At 40.7% G+C, this 26,745-nt stretch overlaps 2 protein-coding genes across 2 annotated transcripts in view; one reads left to right on the top strand and one right to left on the bottom strand.

Annotated features, from left to right (window-relative positions):
• Positions 1 to 18,775, top strand: part of SPMIP2 (sperm microtubule inner protein 2) — a 66,202-nt gene extending 47,427 nt beyond the window's left edge. The window contains exons 4-5 of the mRNA XM_077814490.1: positions 7,870 to 8,032; positions 18,698 to 18,775. Coding sequence (XP_077670616.1) covers positions 7,870 to 8,032; positions 18,698 to 18,775 — 241 coding nt within the window. The remainder of the gene's footprint in view (positions 1 to 7,869; positions 8,033 to 18,697) is intronic.
• The window catches only part of FNIP2 (folliculin interacting protein 2), a 58,722-nt gene continuing 47,509 nt past the window's right edge, over positions 15,533 to 26,745 (bottom strand). The window contains exons 14-18 of the mRNA XM_077814488.1: positions 23,836 to 25,198; positions 22,305 to 22,461; positions 20,803 to 21,003; positions 17,567 to 17,682; positions 15,533 to 15,611 (exon numbers count right to left, since the gene is read on the bottom strand). Coding sequence (XP_077670614.1) covers positions 15,533 to 15,611; positions 17,567 to 17,682; positions 20,803 to 21,003; positions 22,305 to 22,461; positions 23,836 to 25,198 — 1,916 coding nt within the window. The remainder of the gene's footprint in view (positions 15,612 to 17,566; positions 17,683 to 20,802; positions 21,004 to 22,304; positions 22,462 to 23,835; positions 25,199 to 26,745) is intronic.

Raw genomic sequence — 26,745 nt, 5'->3', positions numbered from 1 at the left:
TTTGAGACAGCAATTCTCCTGCTTTTGGTTGCTACAATGCCTACCATAATGGGGCATAACCTCAACTCGGTCCAGTCATCTAGTGAGAGCTTCTACTGTGGGGGGGCCAAACCCCAGACCTTTGCTCATTGGCTGGTTATCAGCTTCTGTAGGTGTTTCTCTCACCTGAAGTCATAAACCTCTGGGACCTCAGTCATCTCTTGATGCTGACTTCTGGTGAGAAATAAGCAGGTAAATTCTTACAGAAGATAAATCCTATTTTTGTGCAAACACAGTAACAGGGAAGAGAGTACCCAGAACAAGTCACTTGCAGAATTGTTTTAAAACAATTTTTTTTTTTTTTTTACAAAATTTCATTCATCAGCAGTAACTTTTAAAAAATATTGTTGGCTAGTCGTGAGTCAAAAATGAAAAAGCATTAGGATGGAAGAAACATATCTGTTTGGCAAATCGCTGCCTGGATGTTTAAGCTGTAATGACCATCCATCTTTTTAACCAGAGCAGCATGTCCAAAGGATGGTCAGTGCTAGGACACTTACCTGGGACGTGAGAGTTTAATTCCCTCCCTTGCCAGACTTCTTGTGTGACCTTGAGCAAGTCACTTAGTCTCTCTGTAACTGTCTGTAAAATGAGGATACTACTACTTTCCCTACCTCTGTGAGTTAATACATTAAAGATTGTGAGGAGTTGACACACTAAGATAACGGGGGCCATGTAAGTACCCAAGAGGATGTCTACACTGCCATGTAAACCTGGGCTCAGACTCATCTTGAGACCAAATCCCACTTCTCTCTCTTTCTCTACACAAATCTCTCAGACTCTGGGTTGGACCCAGGGTCCTAGGAGCCTGCAGGGGTTGGAGGGTTTGAGCCCCAGTCAAGCCAGGACCCAGGGTTCAAACCCTCTTGCTTTACAGTGTAGACACAGCCCCCCCACCCCCCGCCCGACTCAGATCTTAGGAGGCCACCAAAAGTATCCCACAATCCCATGTGCTGACTTCCTCTGTCCTCTCTATCCCAAGAATCATCAAGTCACTCCAGGGATATGTAAACACCCCTTGCTTTAGAGCAGGAGCTCAGCAAGTCAGCATTTAACCCTTCTATTGCTGACTGACAAGCTGCAAACACCTTTGGAGACCCTTCTGTGTTTACAATGGAAGCTGACCAGAAGAAGTCCTCTGTGAGGCATGCTGCTTCATGGTTACAGGAGCACAACCAGCTTTTGGTTAATCTCTGGTGTGTGGCCAGCAAAACGGTGGATTTTAGTAAGAGTACCAGGAATGACTACACATACCAGCAAACAACAAAGAAGCTGACAGCATTGGAAATGTGCTTGACTGGTGACCAGCGTAGGGAGCAGATTAAGTGGCTCAAGACTGAGTACTGAAAGGGACAAGAAGCATACCTTGGGCAACTTGCCAACATCATGCCCATTTTATGAGTTGGACTGGGGGCTGGGTACTGCATCGAGCACAGAGTCAACAGTGGTGCATGATGACCTTATGTTGCCATACCTTGACTTTCACCGTTCTATAACCATTTAACGGTGTAACAAGCTAGCTGGAAACAGTCAACTGTGGGGTGGCAGGAAAGTAGCAATGTGTTCTATTTAGAAATCTAGTCCATTTTAGTTAAAGGTAGCCCATGTAGTCCACAGGTGACAAAATCATTTGTCCCAAATACAACTGGGGTTTGAAATTTTATGCAGAAATGTGCTGGGCAGGGGGCCAGGGAGAGAGGATAAGGAGGATGGCAGTGGAGCTGTGTATAAGCATCCAGTCATAACAGACTAAGCCATGTGAAAGCTAATGCAGCATCTTCTTGATTTCCCTAAATTCCCTTCTTGATTTTCCCTTGAATTCTGACCCAATCCTGAGGGCTGCTAGCTGCAAACTTCTTCTGTAGGAGGAACATCAGCTAGGTAGTCACATTTTGAGGAAGAGCGTTGTCACAGGGCACTCTACTCACCCCTAGGGGCCACATCTAGGGATTATCTCCAGTCAGGTCTGACGTCCCCTTCTACTGCTCGCTGCATGTGCTGCTGTTTTTCTCACTCCCTGTAACTCAGGGTGCTCTGTCTTCCTGACTTGGATCGTCAGCCAGGTCACTATAGACTATCCCTTCTGGAATGTCAAAGTCTTTCCATACCAATGGTCTCAGGTGGTCTTCTCATGCACTTCCCCTGTGGCTGGTAGGGGGACCCAGGCCTGCTCACTACTCTGTGTTCCCAGTCCAGAGGCCCTATACCTGGCAATTGTGGCAGCTGCTGCTCTTTCCCTGGTCTCCTTCCTACAGCTTTTGGCTCTCCCCTCTGGATATACCAACTCAAACTCCTTCGTCCCAGCGGGTAACTGTAGAGTATTGAACTCCATAGCCTCAAACACACCTCCCTACTCCCAGGGAGTGACTGTGAACTATTTCTTTTGCAGCCCCTTTCTGTTGCCAGCTTCCTGGCTTTATTCTAGCCCCTGCATTCCTTCTCAGCCAGGCTCTGTCATCATTTGAGTGTTACTTAGGCCATCTAATTCCCCTCAACTATTGCCTGTTTGGTTAATTGGACCCTTTTAGCCTCATTAACCCTTTCCAGGCTTGTATGGGTTAACAGCCCATCACAGGTGTTTTTTCCAAGGCCAGTGTTGCAGCTGACTAGTTTACTCCACTCATACTGTTCAGTCACTATACATCTGAATACTTTGATTTTATAGATGGCTGGTTTCCCACTTGCAGCTTGGAATAACATCTTTGTTTGCCAATGGGGCACCACAAAAAACAGTTACTTACCATCTCGTAACTTTGTTCTTCAGGATGTGTTGCTCATGTCCATTCCAATGGGTGTGGGCAGTATCAGAACTCAAGGCCTGTGGTCACAACCAGAACAATCACTGCATATCAATGTCACAGCTGAGAGCCGTTCACCTGGCTTGCCAGACTTTCCAGGCCCATCTTCAGGGCAAGTGTGTCTCAGTGATGGACAACACCACAGCGATGCTCTGTATAAACAAACAGGATGGTGCTCGCTCCTCTCCCCTGTGCCAGGAAGCTCTCCGACTGTGGGACTTCCATCTTGCCAGAATAATCTGACAAAGGGGAACTGAGCAGGCAGCGGGTCAGCAGGGGACTATATACACACTGCATTTAAGGTGCCACTCCAGGGGGCTCCACAGCCGATCCGCTGGGTACCGTTAGGGTAAAACCTTCCAATGATAGTGCATACAGCACACGCACACCCCTACTGGAATGGACATGAGCAAGCACTCTAAGAAGAAATGTTATGTCCTCCAAAATGTGGAAGGCCTGAAATCACAGAAAACTCTTCTGTAGCACAGCCACAGAGTGCTCCCTCCCCTGTAATCCCAAATTGTTCTGCAATTTTTTTGGCATGGGGAAGCCATTTTGATTTTAACTGACCATTGTCTCTGCAATTAAACTGGCAGTGCTCAGGGAACGTCTGTGGTCTGAAACATCCCTCTCACAACATACCAAAGTTCAGTTTGGACATGTTATGCCCTTGGAATTCCGCTGGGATTTTTTTCTGTACTCCTGCACTGAGCAGTTTGAGACAGTAACCGACTGTGTCTTGTCCTACTCCAAAGCCCCTCAACCTCTACTAGCTGCGGTACCTCTCCACCACTTATCTACACAGCAGCAGAAACCTGGATCAGCAGACCTTCACGGTCCATTCCAAGAGGAAGCGTTTTCATGATGAACTTTTGGTTGAAGTTCTGGAGAGACCCAACAAGCAGGTCCAGTACAAAAGACAGAGGGATTTACAACTAGGAGGAAAGTCATGGCAAGAGGTAGGAGGAAAGGCTCAGGCTGGCTGCACAGCTTGAGGACAGGATTTCAACATGAGAGCAGGCTCTTGCTTCGCAGTTCCTGGAACAAGAATGGCAGCTAAGGGAGGATGACAGAGCTCTGCAGAAAGAGCTGTTTGAACAGCTGACATCTCTAATGGCTGACAGTGTATCGGCTCCTGCCGCATAACCCAGACCATGGCCTGAGTCCCCTCCATGGTACCCTGTGATGCAGTCAAGAGACAGCTGGGACAAATCCATGGCTGGGTGACCCATGCAATCAGGCCCTATGAATAGCAGGGCAGGGCAACTGTGCCCCATGTAGTCTTCCCTATTGAGCTCCTTCCCCTGGCACTAAGTGCACAGCAAATAGGGAAGGAAGGGAAAGGATAATGGGGGGCCTGGGGACATTCAACAGTAGGGGGTTTTATCTTGTACATAGTTTCACTGTTTTCACTTGTTCATGCACTTTATGATTTGTTTTGAGTCTTTTTAAGGGTTTGTTGTTGTTACAGGTGTTTTAGTGTGATAATGGCAGCTGGCCTGCCTGGCAATGGGTTAATGGTGTGTTTTTCTAATCCATATTTATAAATAAACCTTTTATTTTATCAAGAAAGTTTATTGCTTTCACTGCATCACATCATACAATGTGTATTTAAAATAAAGGTAAACACATGATCAGGGACTATTCCTCAGTACAGTTAGTTACATCAATCCATACATCAATCACTTCCTTGCATCAGTCCATACTGTGAATCAATGTCCCTCTCCGTTTGATAAGCAATCAGGTCATTCATAAGTACATTGCATGGAAATCAACCCCCCACCTCTCCCTCAGCAATGAAAACCCACCACAATCTATCAGATCCTTCTCCCCCACAAGCACATCCATAAAGGCACTATTCTCCCTCTTCCACGCAGCCACATAAATCCAAAATGTGGGGTCACAAAGCATCCCTGACTTCTGTCGTCTTGATGCATGCAGCTCCAGCTGTAGTAGGTGCTCTTTCTGGCTGCGGGTACTGATTCAGTGGCCCCTTGCTGTCATAGGCCCATTCAGGGGGAAATGGATACCTCTGGCTTCACAAAGACTGGCGAGCACAGCAAGTCACAGTAATGCACACAGCATTGATGACACTGGAATCTGTCTAAATATCTTTAGTGGGTTTTCAATCTGCCAAAAGTACATTCAACAGCCATTCTACACCTGCTGAGAGTCTAATTAAACCTCCTTTTGCTCAGGCCTTTGAAATCAGGGTACAGTTTCATAAGCCAAAGCAAAAGGAGGTATACCCAGGGTCCCCCAGAACAATTGTGGGGACAGTAACTCCATTTATTACAATGTCATTTGGTGGGAATAGTGTCCCAGCTTGTCCAGGAGTGTAGATTTCCCATAGGTGAAAAACCATGGCATCACAAACATTTCCAGTACAACCCATGTTGACATTCATAAATCAACCTCTGTAGTCCACAAGAGCCTGGAGGAGTAGTATGGAGTAGTACTCTTTGTGGTTTATGTACTCATGTGCTCGTTGAGGAGGGCAAACTAGGGGCACATGAGTCCCACCAATGGTCCCTGAGCAGTTTGGAAACTCCATCTTCTGAAACCCAGCTATTACTTCAGGAATATCTTTAATGCCCATCTCTGGAGATAAATCACATGCCTGATTACCCACAGTGAACTTGCCAATACAGAACTGGTTGGCAAAGGACCTGTAGCAATCTGGGGTAGTCAGCTTCCAGACAGTTATAGCAACCCGCTTCTGGACTTGCATGGCTGCCCTCATGTGGGTGTCTTTATAGTAGAAAGGTTGAGGCAAACGGTTCACAAATGTATCTTCCTTCATGCAAAAGTCCTGGATCCATTTTTGGCCACCCCAGGTCTGTATGACAATGTGGTCCCACCAGTGTGTGCTTGTGGCCCTGCTCCAGAAGCTCCGGTCTGCGAAGGGGGCATCAGCAGCAATACAGAGTATCATAAGCAGCATCAGTTTGAATTTGCAATGTTTGTGTCTTCCTCCTCCTGCTCCATCAGAAGCTCTGTCAGGTGCCTCCAGTGGGTCAGAAAATGTCCCCCAGCGTATCTGCCTGTTTCCTGAAACAGGAGTGAAATCACAAGGGAGAGTTCTTCAAAAGGCACCTCATCCACACTGCTGGCTCTGGTAGCTGGGAGAATGTGGACCAAAATGATGCTGGCCAGGATGTGTTGGCTGGTTGTTCAAACTTCCTATAACGTACAGCGTGGACAGTCAAGTTTTCCCACGCTGCATCATAATCAAAGGGATAGAGTGGCCACATTTTGGGAGGGCAAAAAGGAGTCTGGAATACAGTTGGTTTGACTTGTGTCTACGTGCAGCACTTTGGACACTAGTGCCCCAGATTTGAGCCCAGGTTAGAAAATTCTTAATCTAGGGTTGACAGTCATTGTGGATGGTCAAGCCCTGGGTTCTCTAACCCAGGATCTGCTGACTCAAGTCCCACTAACCCTGGGCTTACATTGCAATGTAGACATACCCTAAGAGTCTGAGGTCTCATTTTCACTACAAATCTGATTATGTTAGAATATAAGGAGGGAAAAGTTAAGCTAGCCATGATATTACTGAGCAAGGATTTTGCAGTCTGAATAGACAAGGACGAGCTGTAAACTGTGTCATGGTGACAAGTTATGGTAACCTTAACGAGTATTTGAACACAAATATAGGATAACAGCTCCTGAAGTTCAACCGTGATTGGTTGATAACAGTGCTGATCACAGCTTGCCCTTGTCTACATTAAGGGCAAAGTTGTGGACTGCATCAGTTTAGTTAATCTGATTCTTCACGTGTGTCCTACCAATCAAATTTTGTAATGAAGACAAAGGCTTAGAGGCACTAACTACAGCACGTGTGTAGGTTGTCAAAGTTACCAGGCTGACTGCACCTCAGACCCCTCCTGGTCTCAGTGCACCTACTCTAGTTCTCAGGCCTCTAGTGGAATCACACAATGCTCCCGCTATCAGACTTGCCCCTGTGTTGCAATCTACTGTGCATCAACCAGGATTTACCACAGCAGGTTTGACTTATGCCCAGACTCTGCGATTCTGTTCCCTTTGGGACAATAACTGGTAATCAGTGACCAACAGCTTCCTTAAAACAAAATTTTATTCATATAGAACAAAAGCATTCAGAGGAAAAATATATTTTATCTTAAGAACAGTAAACCAGACTGTACATGTCTGACTTTTTCCTAAGGTGTCCCTGGCCCTGGGAAAGTCCAGCTTTTTAAGACTCCCTCTCTGTCCGTCTGTCTCCCTGGACAGTTCTGACAAGTGAAAGTTTTAACTGTTTAGCCCTCTTCTGATCACCAGGCTCCCAGCTTCAGCAAAACAAGGTTTGCAACTTGTTTGAGACAGGATCCTTGAAGCTAACAGCTTGCTCCACTGTTTTTAAAGTGTATATATGGGTGTTCTTTTCTGGAAAGCCATTGTGTCGCTTTCATACACAGACCCCACTGAATTCACATATTATAGGCGCGTAAACCCTCCATTACTCCTAAGACACTTCCCCTTACTGACCAAGTCACAGTGTTAATAAAATTACGTAGCATTAGTCATAATACTATTACATATCAGCTCTGCATCTGTCACATAAGTGTTTACCATTGAGTAGCATGAGGTACTACTCCCATTCCCTGCAAGCTAGGGAAAAGAGACAGGTTATCTAACTTGGAAGTCCTGCATGACAGAACAGAGCACTGGCCCTAGGTGGGCCTAGTCTGTACAGTGTAAATACTAGACTGTTACTTTATATAGCTTGAAACATTGGTACCTACAAGTTACATCCTCTACTGCAACAAGCTGACGTATTTCTGTATTCCTCTTTGTTCTGGGGAAGAAGAATAGGCATAAGTATTAATAGAAGAAATCTTGTCAGAAGTCCCTGGTCAACAAGTCTTTAGAATTAATAACCCTTTCCTATTAGAGATATCAAAATCTTATGTAAAGATTTCTAAACGAGAATACTCAAAATAGTGGCACCAGGAATAAACTAACTTCTTACCTTCAGGGGTGATTTATTTTCCCTCTTTTTAAATTTTAGGCAGCCTCCACCCAGTATTCTTGATCTACAAGGCTGCAACACTAGGGGCAGGCTTGCTTGGAATTGCACTGACTATGACAACTTCTATCATGCAAAGAGCAAATGGGCTGCAATGACCAGGGACAGCTGGTCATCAAGGGGATCTGCGCTTCCAAGGTTAAAGGTACAGTACTTTCCCTCACAGCGGTATAGCTGAAAAATTTCAACTTGAGACTGTGGTAGTGGCAAGAAAATGATAGATGGAAGGAGGAGGCTGGCTTCTTAGAATTGGTCCTGGTGCTGTAGGGCTTGGCAACACTTTTTAAATGGGGAACAATTTGCTGTCTGGGGAATCATATCCTCTGTTCTAGAAGAAAGTTTAGCTAAATAAACCTGCTTAAAACTAAAGTGATTAGCATCAGCAGGCCAGTCCCTATACAGGTTTTTAGGGCCTATATTGAATCTCAGAAAAAGTCTTAGCACCTGTAGCATACAGCGTCCTAGGAACACAGGAATAGTTGTAACACTAATAGACGCCAAAGCATTGCTGGTTTGTTCGTGATCAGTAAACAAATGCCAAGAGGAGATTAACTGTCTAGGCTTTTTTGTGTGCGTGTGCACACACTCCTAGGCCACAGAGGTACAACAGTAAAATAAAACTGCCCAACAGTTCATATCTGAAACGAAATGGTTATACGCAGTGTTGGAATTCAGTTCCAGAATGGGGACCCACTTTCTTGTTGCTCAGATACCAGCTCCAGTCCTCTTTCCATATAATTCAAGTTGGATACCCCAATCACCTCAGCACTCTGTGGTAGGGGAAAGGCCATGAAAAAGTACTCGTGAATCCATTCTTCTACAGCTGAAAACCATTCTCACTCCATCCGTAACAGGGCAACAGATTGCTCTCTGTACGGGAACCTCTCCTCTCATAGAAGGAGCAATGGAACTTTCCTTTTGTCATAAAGGCTTTTACCAGATCACCATGGGATCGTTGTAACTCCAAAATTCCGTTTATAGGAGACTGCATTTATTTTTAAAAGCTTGAGACAGTCATTCATAAGCTCGCGAGTGCTGTCTTGATCTTGAGGGCTTTCTGGACAACATGCAGTTCATACTTGTAATTCTTAGACTGTCTTAGTCCTGGGATTGTGCCAAACAGAAGATTGACTGTGACATATTACAAGGGTAGTTTTTCAGCATGAGGATTATTAGTATGTAGCAATTAAGCTAATTTTAGTTGGGAACAGAAGTATCATAAGGTCAGAGTCTTGTGTTTTGTTTCCCAACCCACCCAGCTACCTTTTCCCACATCTAAAATCCTCTTTCATTTTTAGTTTCACTCCATTGCTTTTCCTTCAATTGTGTATTACAGAAGACAGAACAACAAGAATATATTAATCCATCACTGGTTGTTGAACTGACTTCATCCTAGCTATATTTTATCATGTCTCCTGTACTGGAGGGAAAAGCTATTCTTTAAAACACAATATTTCTTTGTTTTACACCAGAGTTAGCATATAGTCCACAGTAGTTCTATCAATTGCAGCTCACTGGGGTTAAAAAAAATAATAGTGGTCTTCAATAAATAAGTAGATAAGGTACATCACCACCAGCTTTGTAATTCCAGTTGCCATTTATTTCATGGAAAATAAGTCTCAAACCAGGTATCTGCCACTAGTAAGTATTAGGATTTTGTTGTTTCAGGACACAGTTTTGAAACAAATCCTGAATTTTGTTGGCAAGTGTCAAATCATGGAATTGAGGTTAATAGTGAAAAATTACATCCCCAAGCCTTGACTGCCTTAGTCTGGTTTGAATACTTTATCAGTTTTATTATTCATGGTCAGGCTCAGAGAGTCTACGTTTGGGTTTTTTTGGCAGATGTACACACCGTCTCCTACTTTCTGACCCTTCTACCTGGGTGTGATTAAGTCACAAGTAAAGATCTGTTTTATGGACTCCTAAGCCTAAGAAGAAGTTTTCACTCAACATGAGGTAACCACATAACTCAGCACAAATGGTGCTCTGGTTAAGGCCTAGACTAACAAGGGAAAATGCAAGTCAGGATTATGACTCAAACACAGCTGTGCCAATGTACTCTGTATGCTACTAGGCTTTCAGTCTCATGAGCACTAAATTCTGTTTACCTTAAAAAGGTCACTGTTTTGGTAAGAGTCCTATGTAAAGGACAGTTCATCACAAAGTGAGTGAACTTGAATCATAGTGACAGTACAGTACAACGAAGTTGTATTCACTGAGCATGCCTGTATGGGACAGAGCGTGATACCACACCAAGCACTGTAGGAGATTCCAGATATATGTCAAAAGGCTACAAAATTTACAGTTACTGCTACAAAATAAAAGAAACTGAAGTCATTTCAGGGAGATGCACTGTGAGGAGAACTTGATGCCAGGAGTTATTTTTCTTGTCCCCTTCAGCCTGAGATATTACTAATCTTTATGGAGTTCAAACTGAAAATGGGATACCTGGTTATAAAGATACAAACCAAACTGTACCTCAGCTCTATTCCCAAATGTAAGGGTGGAAAAAATTGTTACATTAATCCTCTCTCCTTGTATGTAATGATCGGATGCAAGGCCAACAGATTCAGTCGCTTCTACGGTTTCTCCATTCAAATCTCATGCTGCTCTGAGGCCTCCGGACTGGAGAGTTGCTTGGTGTACTGTGGACAGTATCCAGCTTGGAAGCTTTAGAAAGGTGATAGATGTGGCTTAAAAAACTGCCCCTAAACAACTGGAAATCTGGTGAAGTCTGTGATTGTTCATGGAGGTGAACATTAAAAAAACAAACACCAAAAAATTGAGTTAAGCACAAAAATACAAATACAGAACCTCAAGCTCTTAGGGTACTTGGCACACGGACAAGTATAAAATAATTTTGTTTTTAAAATAAAGTCATATAGATGTTATAAAAAGCCTTCTGGCCAGTTCAGAGGTTGCTGTTGACACCTTCTGAACATTTACACCCTGGAACACGTAGGTGTAGTGATAAGTTGGGCCAGAGAGTTTCATGCAAGTTGATATCTCCCCCTGTCTCACCAATATAATGTTAAAGCAGTGCATTTTCCAAATAATTCCTTTTTAAAAGATGTTTTAAAATACATTGGAGGTTGCGTGGGGAAGTAAGGAGTGAACCTGGAAACAGCCACAGGCCTATGTGAGATCTATTGAATTAAGAGATACTTAGTTCCTCCACAGAATCTAATTAGCGAGGGCATTCGGCACATTCATGCTCAATTTTCATTTCTGCTCACAGATCACTTTTAAGGTATCAGCATTTGTCTGGGTATAAATGGGGAGGGGGCATCTATAGATTTGAGTAGAGTTTAGATAACATAAGCCCTCGAACCTTGCGAAGACTGTATTACGATGTCATATCTGCTGCTGCACTAATGGTAATGGTAGCCAATTGTACCCATCCATGCAGTGTTCAATCTGAGCTTTATCCACCAGAAGCAGAAAAACATTTCCAGGAAGAGATTTAAAATGAAAAAAAAAAAGATACACAAGACCATTTAAACTGAATTCAAAGAGTTTATTGCACCAAATTTCGCAAAGAAATAGACCAAAATTATACTGTACATAAACAGCAGGAAGAAAAAAATTTCCACACAGTTTGATACTGGTACCCATTCAGTACCCATCCTAAAAAATGGAAATCCATTCATAAAACATGCAATAGCAACACAATCAGATTTGCTTCTAGTATGGATAACCAGTTATGTATGTCATTTTAATCCATTTACCTGGAGTAGCTAATATATAGCGTATAATTGGCAGTTAAAAGGACTCAAATCAGAATTGAGTCCTTTTAAGTCAAGGCAAGAGAGGAGGGTGGGGAGAGGGAAATCTTGCTTTAGATAGTGACCAAGTTGTGTCACCTTTACATACAACAGTTTGGTATTTTGAAAAAGGGCTTTTTACTTTCAAGAGTGAAAATATACAAGCAAAACAACTTATTTATAATTTTGTCCTCCAAATTATAGCTATGAAACACACAGAATTAAAAGTATATATTCATACATTTGAGGCAAAAGAACTATAGTTAAGATTCATTAATAATTTGGGAAGCTATAAACTAGATTAAAATGTTTAACTCTTATTGAAACTGCTTTAGATTAAGAGACTTCAATTTTATGCAGTCCCACAGCTTAGTGTTCACCTGTATTGGCATTTCTCCCCCAGGTTTGTAAAGGTTTAATTTAATCTGAAGAGTGTACATTTTTTACATTGGAATGTGTAAACTGCATTTCTGTAGGGTTTTGAAAGATTACTCAGCCTCACTTGAAAACCAAGAAAAATATGTATTAAGAAGTTTACAAAAGATTTATAATACTGATAAAAATAAAAAAGCTTTGGAATCTTGAAGATTTAAGCTACATTTTTATTTCACTGTAAGTTTTAAACATTTTTCCTGTACATTCATACCACTTTCCATTCTATTAAAAAAATAAAACTGAAACATGCTATAAAGATGTCTAACACAACAACATTTGTACATACTTACTGCTCTGTCATGCCACACTAACTTGCCCAACCAGCAAGATGCTACAAAAATGTTCAACAGGTAAGCCTTACAAAGTTGAAGAAGCCCTGAAGGTAGTATCCTGTCAATTGAGGTAGTATATTTGGTGGGAGGGAGAAATATTTAAGTTTCTTTAGACTAATGCCAACATTTTTTTAAAATGAATTATACAAACCTTAATTTTAGAAATGAAATTTGAGACTAAAAATAGGGCAGTCTCATTGTGTAATTTATGAAGAGCAGCAAAGAGTTATATAAAGGGCAGTAACTACACTGTAAAGATTTTATATTGGGCTGAGGAAAAGTTGAGTGCATTTGAATCATCAATTCGTATATCTCCTTAAATTAACGTACAATTTTATCAAACAGCAGCATTTGTTGGGGGTAAGTAGTAAATTAAGGATTTCTGATCAAGGTTCTAATATTGCAACATGATGTGTGCAAGTTGACTTGTTTTCAGTGGTGCTCCATGTGGATACAGAGGTCCGCTTGCAGGCATCTCTCTGCAAAACTGGGATTCAAGTCAGTTCAGACGGAAGCAAGACAAGCCATTTTTTGTTGAACATGAACAGGAACTAGACAAACTAAATTACTATGAAAAACTGCAGGGCATGAAGTAACGAGAATGAAAAAATACAGAATTCATGCATACTTACAAGGGCAGTCATTACACACACCTACACACTTACTAAGCGAAGAGGGGAAGTTTGACAACAGGTGCACTTGCTATGTCGTTTGGTTTCAAGCAAACCATGAAGTGGAGGTCAAAGCAGCTCAGGGGAACCAAATCAGGGCAAGCAGATTTCTTCATGTATCAGTAATAAGAGATAACCCAAACCTCAGGAAGATTGTAGCCATTCTGAAGAGCACATTGGGGAAAAGGACTAAATGTCTACAGTGCAATTAAACACTCTTGACTGGCCCAGGTCAATACTGCAGTGTAGACATTTGGGCTTGGGGTGAAGCACGGCCTCTGGGACCCCATGAGGAGGAAGTGTTCCACAGTCTATGCTCCAGTCCAAGCCTGAAAGTCTACACTGCAATTTTATATACCTGCAGACTGAGTTAGCTGACACGGGCCATCCATGGGTGTTTCATTGCTGTGTAGACATACTCTAAGTACTATGCAAAAGGAAACTCCTGGAATGTTAGATTGGAGAAACAAGATCTTAAACAATCTTATCTGTTTAGAAATCATACCTGGAAATTAAGAGTCCTTCAGCTTGGACAAACAAACCTGCATGGAAATTTATCATGGTAAATCTACACTTTCCTCTCAGTCAGATTGAGAGAGAGAGAGAGAGAGAGAGACTAACAAGATTTAAGGGCAATTCTTTGTCACATTTAGAACAAAATGAAAACCCCCATAATACTCACCTTTTCTCACTTTAATTATTGAAGATTCTCTTTAGAAAACCCAATTATCAGGGCAGTATAAACTGAAACTGTGTTTAAATGGGTCCCTCCAATGCTGGGAATTCTGGAATCACCAGCACGGATGGTTCAGTGAGCCAATTAATGAATCCTAGCAGGCAGTAATGATTCTAGTAGAAAGAGTTCATGTTTCTAAACAAGTATTTAGACAGCTTAATATCAAGTGCCGAAAGTGCCCTATACTACTCATGTCTGTGTTTCCATAGAAGGTTTGATAGTCTCACACTCTGCTTGGGTGGGTTCCTTGCCTCTCGCTTCCTTTCTTTGAAAATAATGTTTTTATTTCCTTTTGCCCTTTCTTGGTCTAAATAGTTTCATATGCTGCTAAATAGTGTTTGATGAAAAATGTAACTTTGTACCTTGCTGTGTATACCTTGCATGTAAATAGTAAAGTTAACTGTGCCGATGAGCAGAGAGTTTTATATAATTGTATACTATTGTACGGAACAATAGAGACTGGTGCTATGAACTATTTGACCTAATGGGACAGTTTCTTCTTCAAAGCAATTACTCCTTAATAGATCAAAAGGCATTGAGATGATAGTGCAAAAGTTCTGCAGAATGATAGTGGATGTTGGTGAATGTTCATTCTAATAAATCATGGATGTCCAGGCTTGTCATTGTCCTCTTTGTTTCACTTAAAACAGCCTCTACTTTCAGTGTGAATGAAGAGTCATCTCCAAATAGTAGCAATGCATTTGACCAGTGATTTTTTTTTTTTAAAATAAACTTTTGTTGAGTTTATGTCAATTGGTTGTTGTATGCGCACACACACATTTGGTAACATATTGTACGTTAGCTTGTAAAACAGAAATATCTCAGATAGCAATATCTAATTCCATTAAGACTTAGAACCAATTCCCCATTTTACAGGTCATACAGAAACTCAAAAATCTATTAATGTTGCAAATGCAACAATGTAAACTTGTAGTAGAAATTCCATAAGGCTTCCTAAAAAATCCTCCTCTCTCAAAAAGCCTTCTTTATCCTAATGTTGGGGTGGCACTAATTATAATCTGAGCTCATTCTGTTTCCTCATCAGTAAAACTAGATGCAGCTGCAGCTTCCTTTTATCTTTAAGGAAAAAAAGAAAAAAAAAAGAAAAAGAAACAATAAACCTCAAACACACCACATAACTCAGCTGCTGAGTCCAAGTTTCTTGTTTTGAGCCGGCCACTACTACAATACAAAAGGATGTTTGTGTTCTGCAAAACTTCATGTCCATCCACACACCTCTGTATAGGAATGCTATTTACATAGTTTACAACTCCAGCTCCGCAACCAAAGCGCAGAAAACACTATGCGATCACAAGTGTAGTATTAGAAGAACCATCCTATTCCACCTGTTCTTTTTACTGCCACTTCATGGTTTTCTTTAAGCTGTGTTTCCTGCTGACAGTTCAGTGTTCGCTGTAGTGTTTACGTTTGTCATTTAAAAAGACGGCAAGGATGCATTCACCTTCATGATTCGTTAACTCAGAGGTGAGTGTAAAAAAAAAAAACCAACCTGAATGCCTTTTACAGTATGTAAACTGAAGTCTTTAGATAAAGTGTCCAGCTGAAAGTAGAATCAAAAGGTGTTGGAATGCAGTGTCATCACCTGCTTCCCTCACTGTTCCCCTTTACCGGTGCTTGGCATATCTGTTCTTCATTCAAGATTCCTGTAGTTTGTTTAGGGAATGACTATCCTGAGATTTTAACTTATAAGAGTATTTGAGCAACATACGGGGAGTGAGTGCTTGCGATAGCAGCCAACAAAGGCAGGTCATTGGATTCAATCCTAGAAGTTTAAGAAAAGGAAGAAGGCTTTTAAATATATTTATCTCCACCTTTTACAGAAGAAAAAAAAAAAAAGTTACCCCCTCCCTCTCCCACCTTCCTAATCCACACCAGAAATAATTGGAGGTCACTCCCTAGATCACTGGTGATTTAACAGGGTGAAGTGAGGTCTCCTATCATTAAGGGTTCATTGCTTTTATTATTTGACCATTCATAGCATACTAATAAATGTACAGTAGTATTTTTTCATTTGTAGATTTTTACAAAATAAGAGATCAGTGTTATATTGTGTCATGCATTATCTTTGCTTGCTTTTAAATTCTTCACTAATTCACAAAATTCAGTTTGCAGCTTCTTCCAAGCCATTAGTGAGAAATAATCAGGTTCTACTGCATTAGTGCTACACTAACACCAGTTTGAAGAAAACAGTCAGTTTTTTGCAAGTGTTACATATAATCAAAATCAGACAGGCTCAGCGTTTCAGCACCACAACACCTTTGCACCTCCTGAGACAGAGGTTCATGTTCTTAGATCAGGAGTGGTGCTTTAGCACTCCAGGTAAGAGTTAAAATGTATTCACCCAGGCTCTATAGGACTCAAGATTCCACAAACTGAGACTATGGCCATAATAAACAATTTAACATTCCAAAGGCATATTGTGTCAAAGCCTCAGTACATGTTTTTGACAACAGATCCTGATCTGAGCAGCATTACAGCTGAAGTAGCTTGACAAGAACACATAGCCACTCTGCAATCAAAGCAGGAGTAGAAAAAGCACAGCCCTGTCAGTTTCAAGTCACTTCAGCTATGGTGTTCAGACAAGGATACGGGATTTGATGAGAAACAGAATGGAACACCTCATATAGCTGGAGGGGGGGTGAGTTAAAGAACATGGAAAGCAAAGAGTAAAACGGAGGCAGTGTTACATAGTGGCTAGAAAGCTGGACTGGGACTCAGGAGACCAGATTTCTATTCCTAGCTCTGACACTGGCATGGTGGGTGACCTTGGGCAATTCCCATCACCTACTGTGCCTCAGTTTCCCCATCAGGAAGATGAGGCTAATGATATGACCTCCTTTGTAAAGTGCTTTGAGATCTACAGATGAAGAGCGCTACGTAAGAGCTAGATATTACTATTATTAAAAATAAAATAGAACACTAAGAAATTGCTAGAGAAATTGCAAGCTCTTTTGTTTTGTGTCTGTATAACACACAGCACAAGGGAGTGCTAGTCTATGATTAGGCTCCTAGGTGCTACAGTAATACAAATAATGAAAAACAATAAATGTAGGATTCACAGAGGGAGAAAGAGAAAACAAAATGGACACAGGCTCTTCATTTGGCTGTTGGACAAGAGGAATACAGTGAATGTACAGGAAGGCTGAAAAGTGAACTGAGAAAAACTTCACAAAGAAAACCAAGTCATGCACCTTAGTGACTCTGAGTTACTGTACATAACTGCTTAAAAAAACAACCCAAACAACACTTGTCATCCTTTTTTGTCACACATGATTAACAGCAGTAAGATTCCGAAGATTCAGACTGGCTCTGGTCTTCAACTTCTTACATTATATTTAAATAAGAAGATATCCTATCAAGAAGGCTAGCATGTATTTTTAACTGTTAAAGCTAATTAGTTTCAGAACTTATTTCGGTCTTATTTCTGAAGATGGGCTTTTAAATTATTGCAGAGAACAAAATTAAAAAGGTTAATTTTTCTTCAAGAAAATAAGGACCAGCTATTGTTCTTAATGCTAAATTTTGAACAGTTCAATTTGACTTCCAGATAGCTCAGTGGCACACATTTTCACACCTTATTTAGCATGTCTCTCAATCACAAGCCTACTGGAAAGCCTGAGAAGCAAGCCTGCCCACTGAACAGTGGAGTAGCATTTGAACTTCAAGGGAGTTTGGTCAATCTTGCCAAAAGTTATAGCAGCTCTAAATCTTACTCACCCCAATACAATTCCTAGCTCTTTTACATGAACTCTTGTATGTCCTCGCAGGTATTCCGAGAGCATTTTGCTTTTGAGGTACATCTCCTGTAGCCTATCCTCAAGGTGCATTATGCACTGTAAAAAAAAAAACAAAAAAAAACACACACCAGAAATTTCAAGAATCGATTTAGCTTTCATGTAAATGTGTAAACTCATAATTTTAGCTACTATACCAGGAGGCATGATGTAAGTTTAGTGTAACTTAAAAAACCCGAAGAATAGGCACAGCGCTCTTCACAAGTGGCCAACACAATCGTATCAAAATGGATGATTTTTCAGGGATTTGGGCCAGGCTATCTTTCCTGGCTAGCACCTTTGTTGCACATCAGTCAACCAGCCATATCCAACTCCCATTGTAGTCAATGACAGTATTTTCACTGACTTAAATAAAAGCTGGATCAGACCCAAAGACATTCAAGGCAGCTAATTAAAACTGAAACCTGAAGACTTTGACTAGGACATCTTTATTACAAGTCACTACTGTTTTTCTGAGATACAACTTAAATAGCTGAATCTAAAATCGGAACTTTATTAGCTCTGCAGAATTGCCATTCTTGAAGAAACGAAGAATTATAAAAAGTAGCACTTTCCATTTTATTTTATATTTGCAATAAAGTGTGTGAAGACAGTGACGTGGGCTACAGTGACAGGTTCTTTTGTTCATTAATTTATTTTAAAATATCATTTATGAACCCCTTGTAGATGTTTTGCAGTACTAGTGCTAAAGGGTTTTAATACTGGTTCAACAGTGTTTAATAACTAAATACTAGTTGTCAAATGGTAAAAGTTGAAGTTAAATTGGTATTTCAATAATTAGACTTTTAAAGATCACATTGCCCATTAAGTTAATATGATAGAAGTTCACATGCTTTTTATAGATTTGAGAGAGAATTTAAGTGTGAGAGCAATTATCATGTAAGAGAATGGGTGAAATCCCAGGTGCCACTGAAGTCAATGGCAAAACTACCAGGGGGCCAGAATTACACCCAATATTTTTAGTGCTAGAATATGAACTGGTAAGACATTTTATTGCATATTTTGGTATGGGAAATGGGATGTGTATTAAATTTGATACATCATCTCTCTGCAGCAAAGACCAGTCCACCAAAATCAAACTAATTCAGCTCTGGACGCTCCTAGACATGAAGGCAAGCAGCGTTTGCAGTAAGTCACATTGCAGAGTACATCTGACAGGAAGAGGCAGCAATTAGACATGCATCAGGAGCAAGTAACTTTAGGTCACATTAAGTATATTTCTCAAATTTAATGAGTAAAACACCCTGCCTTTTTTAAAGCATATGGAATTCTTAACACTGTCCTAGAAGTTTGAATTTCCTTTGGTATTTTATGCTAACGTACAACAAATTTTGCTAATTAAAGTCTAAGGCAGAAGAGAGCTGTGCTTGGTAGGCAAGATGACATTCTTTTGATATTCTTAAATTCATAAATAAATATTTGAACAACCATTCTTTCAGTTCATAATGGTTCTTATATACTTGAGAACAGACCATGGACCAACTGTTTAATGCTTTGGGTAGTAGGAAAAGGAGATACCTTCTCACGACACAGTGCTAGCTAAGGTGAATTGACAACAGCTTAACTTAACATTTTCACTAAATACCCGAATCACAGAAGAGGATCACAAATCACAGGCGAGGAACATGGTATGAGCTAGGATAACACATTCTCTATGCACCCCCAAATGCAAAGGGAATCCATTAATGCAGTGGTTCTCAACCAGGGGTCTGGGTACCCTTGGGGATAGGCAGACGTCTTGTTTATACTGCTCTATACACTGAAATTTAAGTACAATATATATATTCCAACTGATTTATTTTATAATTATATGGTAAAAATGAGAAAGTAAGCAATTTTTCAGTGATAGTGTGCTCTGACACTTGTATTTTTACATCTGATTTTGTAAGCAAGTAGTTTTTAAGTGAGGTGTAACTTGGGGGTACTCAAGACAAATCAGACTCCTTGAAAGGGGTACAGCAGTCTGGAAAGGTTGAGAGCCACTGCATTAATGCATCCTTAGTAGATGGGTTAGAGATAGACATCCATATAAGTAGGTGTACACTAGGAATTAATTCCGTAAACTCTGTCTTCTCTTGAAATTTGCATTTCCATAGTTACTTTCCCAGTCCTTATATCGTTAATGTTATATGGGATTAAGAATTTTATCCAAAGAATATGGACGGTAGGTAAAGACTAGTGTTTAACCTCTTCGTTACACTACATTCTAAAGGAGATTCACACACTCCTATATGGTAACCTTTACAAACAGAACACTTCCATTCACTGAATGCCAGCTCAGGATATACTTAGAAATTTTTAATTTGATGTGTGGATACACCAGGCAAATCCCTCTCACTTTTGACAGCTGAAGAGTTCAGACTCATCATGCTTATAGAGGTGTGAGAAACGAAGTGGAATTTTTATAAGTTTCCTTTATGACTTGTACCATTGAATGAGTGAAAAATTATTCACAAGTCAGTTTTCAATATCAGAAATAGTGACTCAAACTGGAATATAAAAGTTTTGTGCGAGTTTTTTTTTTTTTTTTTTTTAAAGTGCATTTAAGCGGCATCCATGCCCATTTTAGTTAGTTCTTTCCACTAACCACAGACATACTCCAAAAGGTGGACTTTAACATGGTCACAAATCTTGAAGTGCCACAATGAACACACCACTGGCCTGCGCTGCCTATAGCTCAGAGCTGTTCTGTTTTGTGTAGTACCATACAAAACACAGTCTGTTGATCTAAACAATGGGTGTGTGGCTCAGAAGAAAAACTGACAAGGGAGACAGTCTGCTAAGACACAATTTTAGCAGCATGATGTTCATTGTTGGCAGGGGGTCTGTGGGAAGATAGCATGTGATCATGTAATTCAAGACAGTAATATAATGCATACACACAAAGGGTCTGAATTAAGGTTGAACAGGCAACCTTAATTCTGGCATTTACAAACTTCTGAGTCCTGGACTTTGCAACCCTAATGTTCTTTTAATATGGTTTTGTACGTGCAATGTATCTGTAGGTGGGCTGCACTGTGCATGTTTAGTATATTTTCTAAATTGTTTCACTGTAATTGAAATCAGGCAGGTAATACTTGAAAGCCCTAGCATAAGAAATTTAGCACATATGACTGAACAATTTTCATTAGCCACAGTTGTTCATAAAGAAATACTTACGAAGTCAGCTGGGAGGTTGAGTTTGTAAAGCTGTAAAATGGACTGCAGCAAACTGGACACTTGACTGGAGACTAAGACATCTTTGCCTAGCTTCATACTGTCCATCATCTTTCTCTGGCTTGTAGCCACCTGTACATTCCATTTATCCGTATCGGCAATAATGCAGACAGCTTCTGCTATGGGCTCATCTAGTACTGGATGCTGTAATAGGTACAAAACAAGAACACTAGCTATTCAAAACATTTTTAACTGGTGTTCACAACTGAGACTAAATGGCTTCGTTAGCACATAAGTTTTGCAGGGGAGGGGTGGAATGATAAAGCGGGAAGAGTGTTTCAAAGAAGTGAGACCAAACAGTTTTTGTCTAAAAACAAAAGATTTTATAAAAATAATTGAGAACTGTGGAGAATTTGTACTGGATTCTGTTACGGTGAAATAACTAACATGATAAACTTGATTCGGGGCCAAAGTAGAAATACGCAAGTCAGATGTGTTGATTTTTTATTTTAAAAAAAGGTGGGTATGAAAGAGACAGATGTATACTAATGGCAAATTCCTTTCTACAAAAGGAATCCCCAGCTCCCCTATTAGAGCAGCTTTATCGCCGCTTTCTATTACAGGGGAGGCACAAAGGGTTAGACCGGGGGCTAAAGCTGCGGCCTGTGTGTTTCAAAGACAAATTTCTGTTCTGTAAGCATGGAAAAAATTGCAAGTTCATTGCTCAATTTAAAACAAGTCCATTTGAGAAGCACGGTTCTTTTTACTGCTTACTTCCTGCACTGCTACAGATAGCTAAAAGCACTTAATGTCTGCCACTAGGGCTTGTTAATCTTTAGTTGGCATTTACTGTGCAACTATAACTGTTAATTTAGTGATACATCAGTTACAATAAATTACTTGTTTTGAACGTACAGAGTAAAAACCAGACATTTTAGACATGGTCTAACACACAATGAAGCTTGTTCTTATGGGCAACTGTAATCTGCAGTCAGTCATCTGTGCTAATGACTGGCAAAATCTCTGTCCCTACAAGATTTCTCATCTCCATAGTAACATACTGTAGTAGGTGGTAACTGCATTAACAAGCTTCCAGGCACCTGCAGACCATCTTACTTGTGTACATTACAATGCAGTCGGCCTGTTAAGGTGACTGAATAGGGAAGCACTTCAATATTATATTTTTCCTATTGTAAAGAATAATCCTGTTTAATTTTTCAAGTTGTAAACAGAGAATTACAGATTTCCCTCCCCCCTCCATTTATGCTTGCATTATAAGGTTTATAGAGTACAAATGAAAGAGCACATGTGAAAGGGGTGTGTGTGTACTGTCACATGTTCCAAGAGTCAAGAAGCGTGAAGTCTCCATATTGGTCACTAGCAACTGGTTTTATTGAACAGTAGCTATCCTATATTTTTTCCCCATCCAGAATATGTTCTCAGTAAGATCATATCATTCCTACTATTAGAGGTCAGTGGCTCTGAAAAAATGTAGGGAAACCTACATGCACTGCATGAAGCAGATCTGCTGGTAACCACTGCTTGAGTTTTTCATCATTACTTATTCCATGCAGTACCAGATCAGGCATGTATGTGGGACAGTAACCACCGAGAAGTGACCTTCCAAAGTTTTTCACACTTGGACTGCTGATTATGTTGGATCTGAAACAGAAGAATATGAAGCCCATTCAAAAGCCAAGAGCATAGCCACCTTTCAGATACCTCTCCCCACTCCTCCAATAAGTATGGTGAAATAGTCAGCATAATAGACTTGTCACAAGATCTTCAAATACATGAAACTGATGCAATTCTTATCTGACAGGCTACATTTAGATATTGTTGAGAGACCTGGCATTAACTAGCCCTCAGGTTTACTCTGTGCCTGGCTCTGTAACCTGTTTAAATTTACATAGCAAGTTCTCTGGGATTTAAAATTAAGCAGTACTAAATGAAGCCACACATAAGGAAAAAAGAAACAACGAAGCAGAGTTAATATTGGTGTAGGAACTTTAACATTCCCTGACTAATTTTAAACAGTTCAGAACATTTTAGTTTTCTAGATTTTAAGAAAAAAATGACAAGTCTGCAACTGTTAGGTCTTGTGGAATATATAAGCTCCCTGTTTTGCAGCTAGTTGGCTTGCTGAGCTTGAGAGTTCAATGCTTGGTTCAATGAACACTTAACTACATGCATATGCAGTCTCAAGCAAAGCAAAGCAAAGGCATCCGTCTTGAATCAGAATTATGCCTGCATTAAATTTTAGATTTCATCTGTGTACCAAAGAGTGTGATTAGAATTTTTCTACTCTCCGTAAACTCAAAGGATGAGAAAAGTATTTTGCTCAAAACTTTCACAGATGTTCCCCTTCTGCCAGAGGACAAGCATGGAACATTTCAGCCTCTAGGGAACAGTTTTCAAGACCCTAAACAATAATAAAGCCCAGATAACTGGCTGAGTGAAGTCCATAGAGCTCTGCCTGGTCACAAGGGCCCTCCTGAACAGCTCAGAACTTAAATGGTAAAAGAGGGATGGGAATGGAGATGTTATAATGGAAATTATTTTATAACTAACTATAACAGTGACTTCTAGCAAACATTAAAAGTAACTTTAATGTAACTACTCCAGACCAGTCTTAAAAACAAAATCAAACAAAATAAACCTCTAAGTAAATGAACGTAATGCTCATACTGGATGGACAGTGAAGTTTTCAATTCAAAGCAAAGGCAGTAACTATGCACACTTCCTACCCCACCAGCATGTGTCTTAGCCCTGCTGAAGGACCAGAAATATCTGAGAAAAGAAGCCCTGTCAAACAATTATTTTGGCAGGCAGTCTGTGTATCATCCTACTCAATCTCTGCCTTTTGCTGAGACGGCCAACAAGGGACTCAGTTGCAACAGCAATTTTAACAGTACAGACACATCAGCAAGAAACTGAGTTAAGACCCCATGCATTTCACAGACCACTGAACAGCTCTTGGGTAGCAACAGCATTTGACCCCAGCTGGCACAAGATTCACTCAAATACATTCTTTACCTTGGTAAAGGAAGTTCTACTCCTGTAAATTCTTCATGCCTATTGCGGACATGGCCTCGAGGGTAAAGATCAGAGATACATGAAGCACTATCGTCATCGCTGTCTCCAAGTGCACTATCTGAACTCTCATTCCTAGGAATATCCCCTTCGATTCGGAAGGGGATTTTCCTTCCAGCATCCCCATAGGGGACATCTTCAGTGACTACTTGGCCAGAGTCCTGTACGTCAGAACTTGTTTTAACAGAGTCAAGTGAATGGACGCCCCCATTCTTGGAGCACAGGGGTCTAGCTTCCTCTAAGATTTCTGTTTTTGCAGTTTCTATTTTGTTATCAGATGGCTTAAGTGGTTCATCTGACAAGCCACGCAGAGTAGAAGTATTTGCTACATTCATTTCAATTTTATTACCCTCAGCAAAATATTCATCAAATATACTCGCACTCGCGTCACATGATGGAATTTGTGCATACCAGATATTACGCCTAATGTGTAATGGTTTAAGGGAGGCTTTCGAAGTTTCTTGTTGGCTCTGGGACGTTTCTGCGGGCACATTTGGTGGACTTGAAGTACAGCTTTCTACCTGTAGATTTTTTTTGAACGCCCTAAAATTTTCATCCAGGTCACTCTTGCGAGTTTCTAAATCTGACTCTGGTGATGTAGAACTTCCAATCTGGAAAGTGACCTTTTCTAAATGAGGATTCCTATCAACAAACCTCTCAGGACATGGTACAGCAGATGACCTGTCAGATGGCTTTTCTGCTACTTCACTTGTGGCCTGGTTGCTATTCTTTAAGTCACCCGTTAAATCCTCTGATTCAATTTGTTCTTCAAAGTGGTAGGACACAGCTCCTATATCATCAACTACCTTCCCTTTCCTACTGTCATCCACCATTCCTTTAGACTCAGAACTGCCAAATGTGCAGTCTTTTGATGCAATACAGGATGCCCTGGAGCTCTGATCAGCCTTTCCTGTTACTTCTTCATTCTTTTCTTTTGAGGACATTGGAAGAGCAGGAGAGCTCTCTGGGTTACTGACGTACCCCACAGTGCTACTGGTTTGATTTCCGCCATTCTTCTGAGGTAGGATTGGAGGCACAAGAGCAGGTTCATTCTTAACAGTGACAACCACATAATCGGATTCTTCAACCTCTCCCTTTTCCAATGTAGTTGTGATCTTGCTTCCATTTAGCAGTTGCTCCTCCTCTCCAACTTTCCCATTCCAGGCCAGTTGATTTTCCTGTAGCTCAGAGCACCGTAGGAAGTATGTTAGAACGTAGAGAATACGTTGAACTAATTCCTTATGTTTTCCAACAATCACAGTCCGTGTCAGCCTAACGGGAGAGCCTATGGCACCATACAGATCACCTATGCAAACATACAGGGAAACAGGTACTTCACAAATGTGTATGTGGTGATACTACAAGTTTCAGAAGTAGAAAACAGACATTCAATGCATTCTTTGTAAGAACAGACTTACATAATTTGGGCAATTCCTTTTCAAATAATTTTAAGATGCTTTTCCTCACAGCAAATTAATGGAGGTTTGAGACATTTGTTTTTTTCTTTTTGAAACCCACATATTTCCTCCTTTTTGCACCCAGGCTTGTTTTCATAGGGTTGATCATGAACGTGAGACTGCTAGCATTCAATCTCTGGTTACCTCAACGCTATTGGAAGTTTTGCTTTACAAAACAAAGCTTACAAGAAGTTATTTTCATTTGGAAATGGAGACAAGGAAAGTAAGTCCTTTTACTTATAAACTGAGCACAGTTGCTATAGAAATCAGAAGCAAACAAACAGGAAGCCCAACTGACATTTTAAATAGAGTTTCTAGGAATAAAAGAAAAGGAATACTTGCGGCACCTTAGAGACTAACCAATTTATCTGAGCATAAGCTTACGTGAGCTAAAGCTCACTTCATCGGATGCATACTGTGGAAAGCGTAGAAGATCTTTTTATACACACAAAGCATGAAAAAATACCTCCCCTCACCCCACTCTCCTGCTGGTAATAGCTTATCTAAAGTGATCCCTCTCCTTGCAATGTGTATGATAATCAAGGTGGGCCATTTCCAGCACAAATCCAGGGTTTAACAAGAACGTCTGAGGAAGGGGGTGGGGGACTGTAGGAAAAACCAAGGGGAAATAGGTTACCTTGCATAATGACTTAGCCACTCCCAGTCTCTATTCAAGCCTAAGTTAATTGTATCCAATTTGCAAATGAATTCCAATTTAACAGTTTCTCGCTGGAGTCTGGATTCGAAGTTTTTTTGTTGTAATATCGCAATTTTCATGTCTGTAATCGCATGACCAGAGAGATTGAAGTGTTCTCTGCCTGGTTTATGAATGTTATAATTCTTGACATCTGATTTGTGTCCATTTATTCTTTTACGTAGAGACTGTCCAGTTTGACCAATGTACATGGCAGTGGGGCATTGCTGGCACATATCACATTGGTGGATGTGCAGGTGAACGAGACTCTGATAGTGTGGCTGATGTTATTAGGCCCTGTGATGGTGTCCCCAGAGTTACCAAAAGAAACTACAGCATTTGCTCAAAAAACTCCCTGAAAAAGCACAAGATCAAATCCGCACAGACACATCCCTGGAACCCCAACCTGGGATATTCTATCTACTACCCAAGATCCATAAACCTGGAAATCCTGGGCGCCCCATCATCTCAGGCATTGGCACCCTGACAGCACGATTGTCTGGCTATGTAGACTCCCTCCTCAGGCCCTACGCTACCAGCACTCCCAGCTACCTTCAAGACACCACTGACTTCCTGAGGAAACTACAGTCCATCGGTGATCTTCCTGATAACACCATCCTGGCCACTATGGATGTAGAAGCCCTCTACTCCAACATTCCACACAAAGATGGACTACAAGCCGTCAAGAACACTATCCCCGAT

This window comes from Eretmochelys imbricata, chromosome 4 (assembly GCF_965152235.1).
Source record: "Eretmochelys imbricata isolate rEreImb1 chromosome 4, rEreImb1.hap1, whole genome shotgun sequence".
Classification (NCBI taxonomy): Eukaryota; Metazoa; Chordata; order Testudines; family Cheloniidae; genus Eretmochelys; species Eretmochelys imbricata.
Note: the sequence above shows the minus strand (reverse complement) of the source record. Positions and strands in the feature narration are given on the sequence as shown.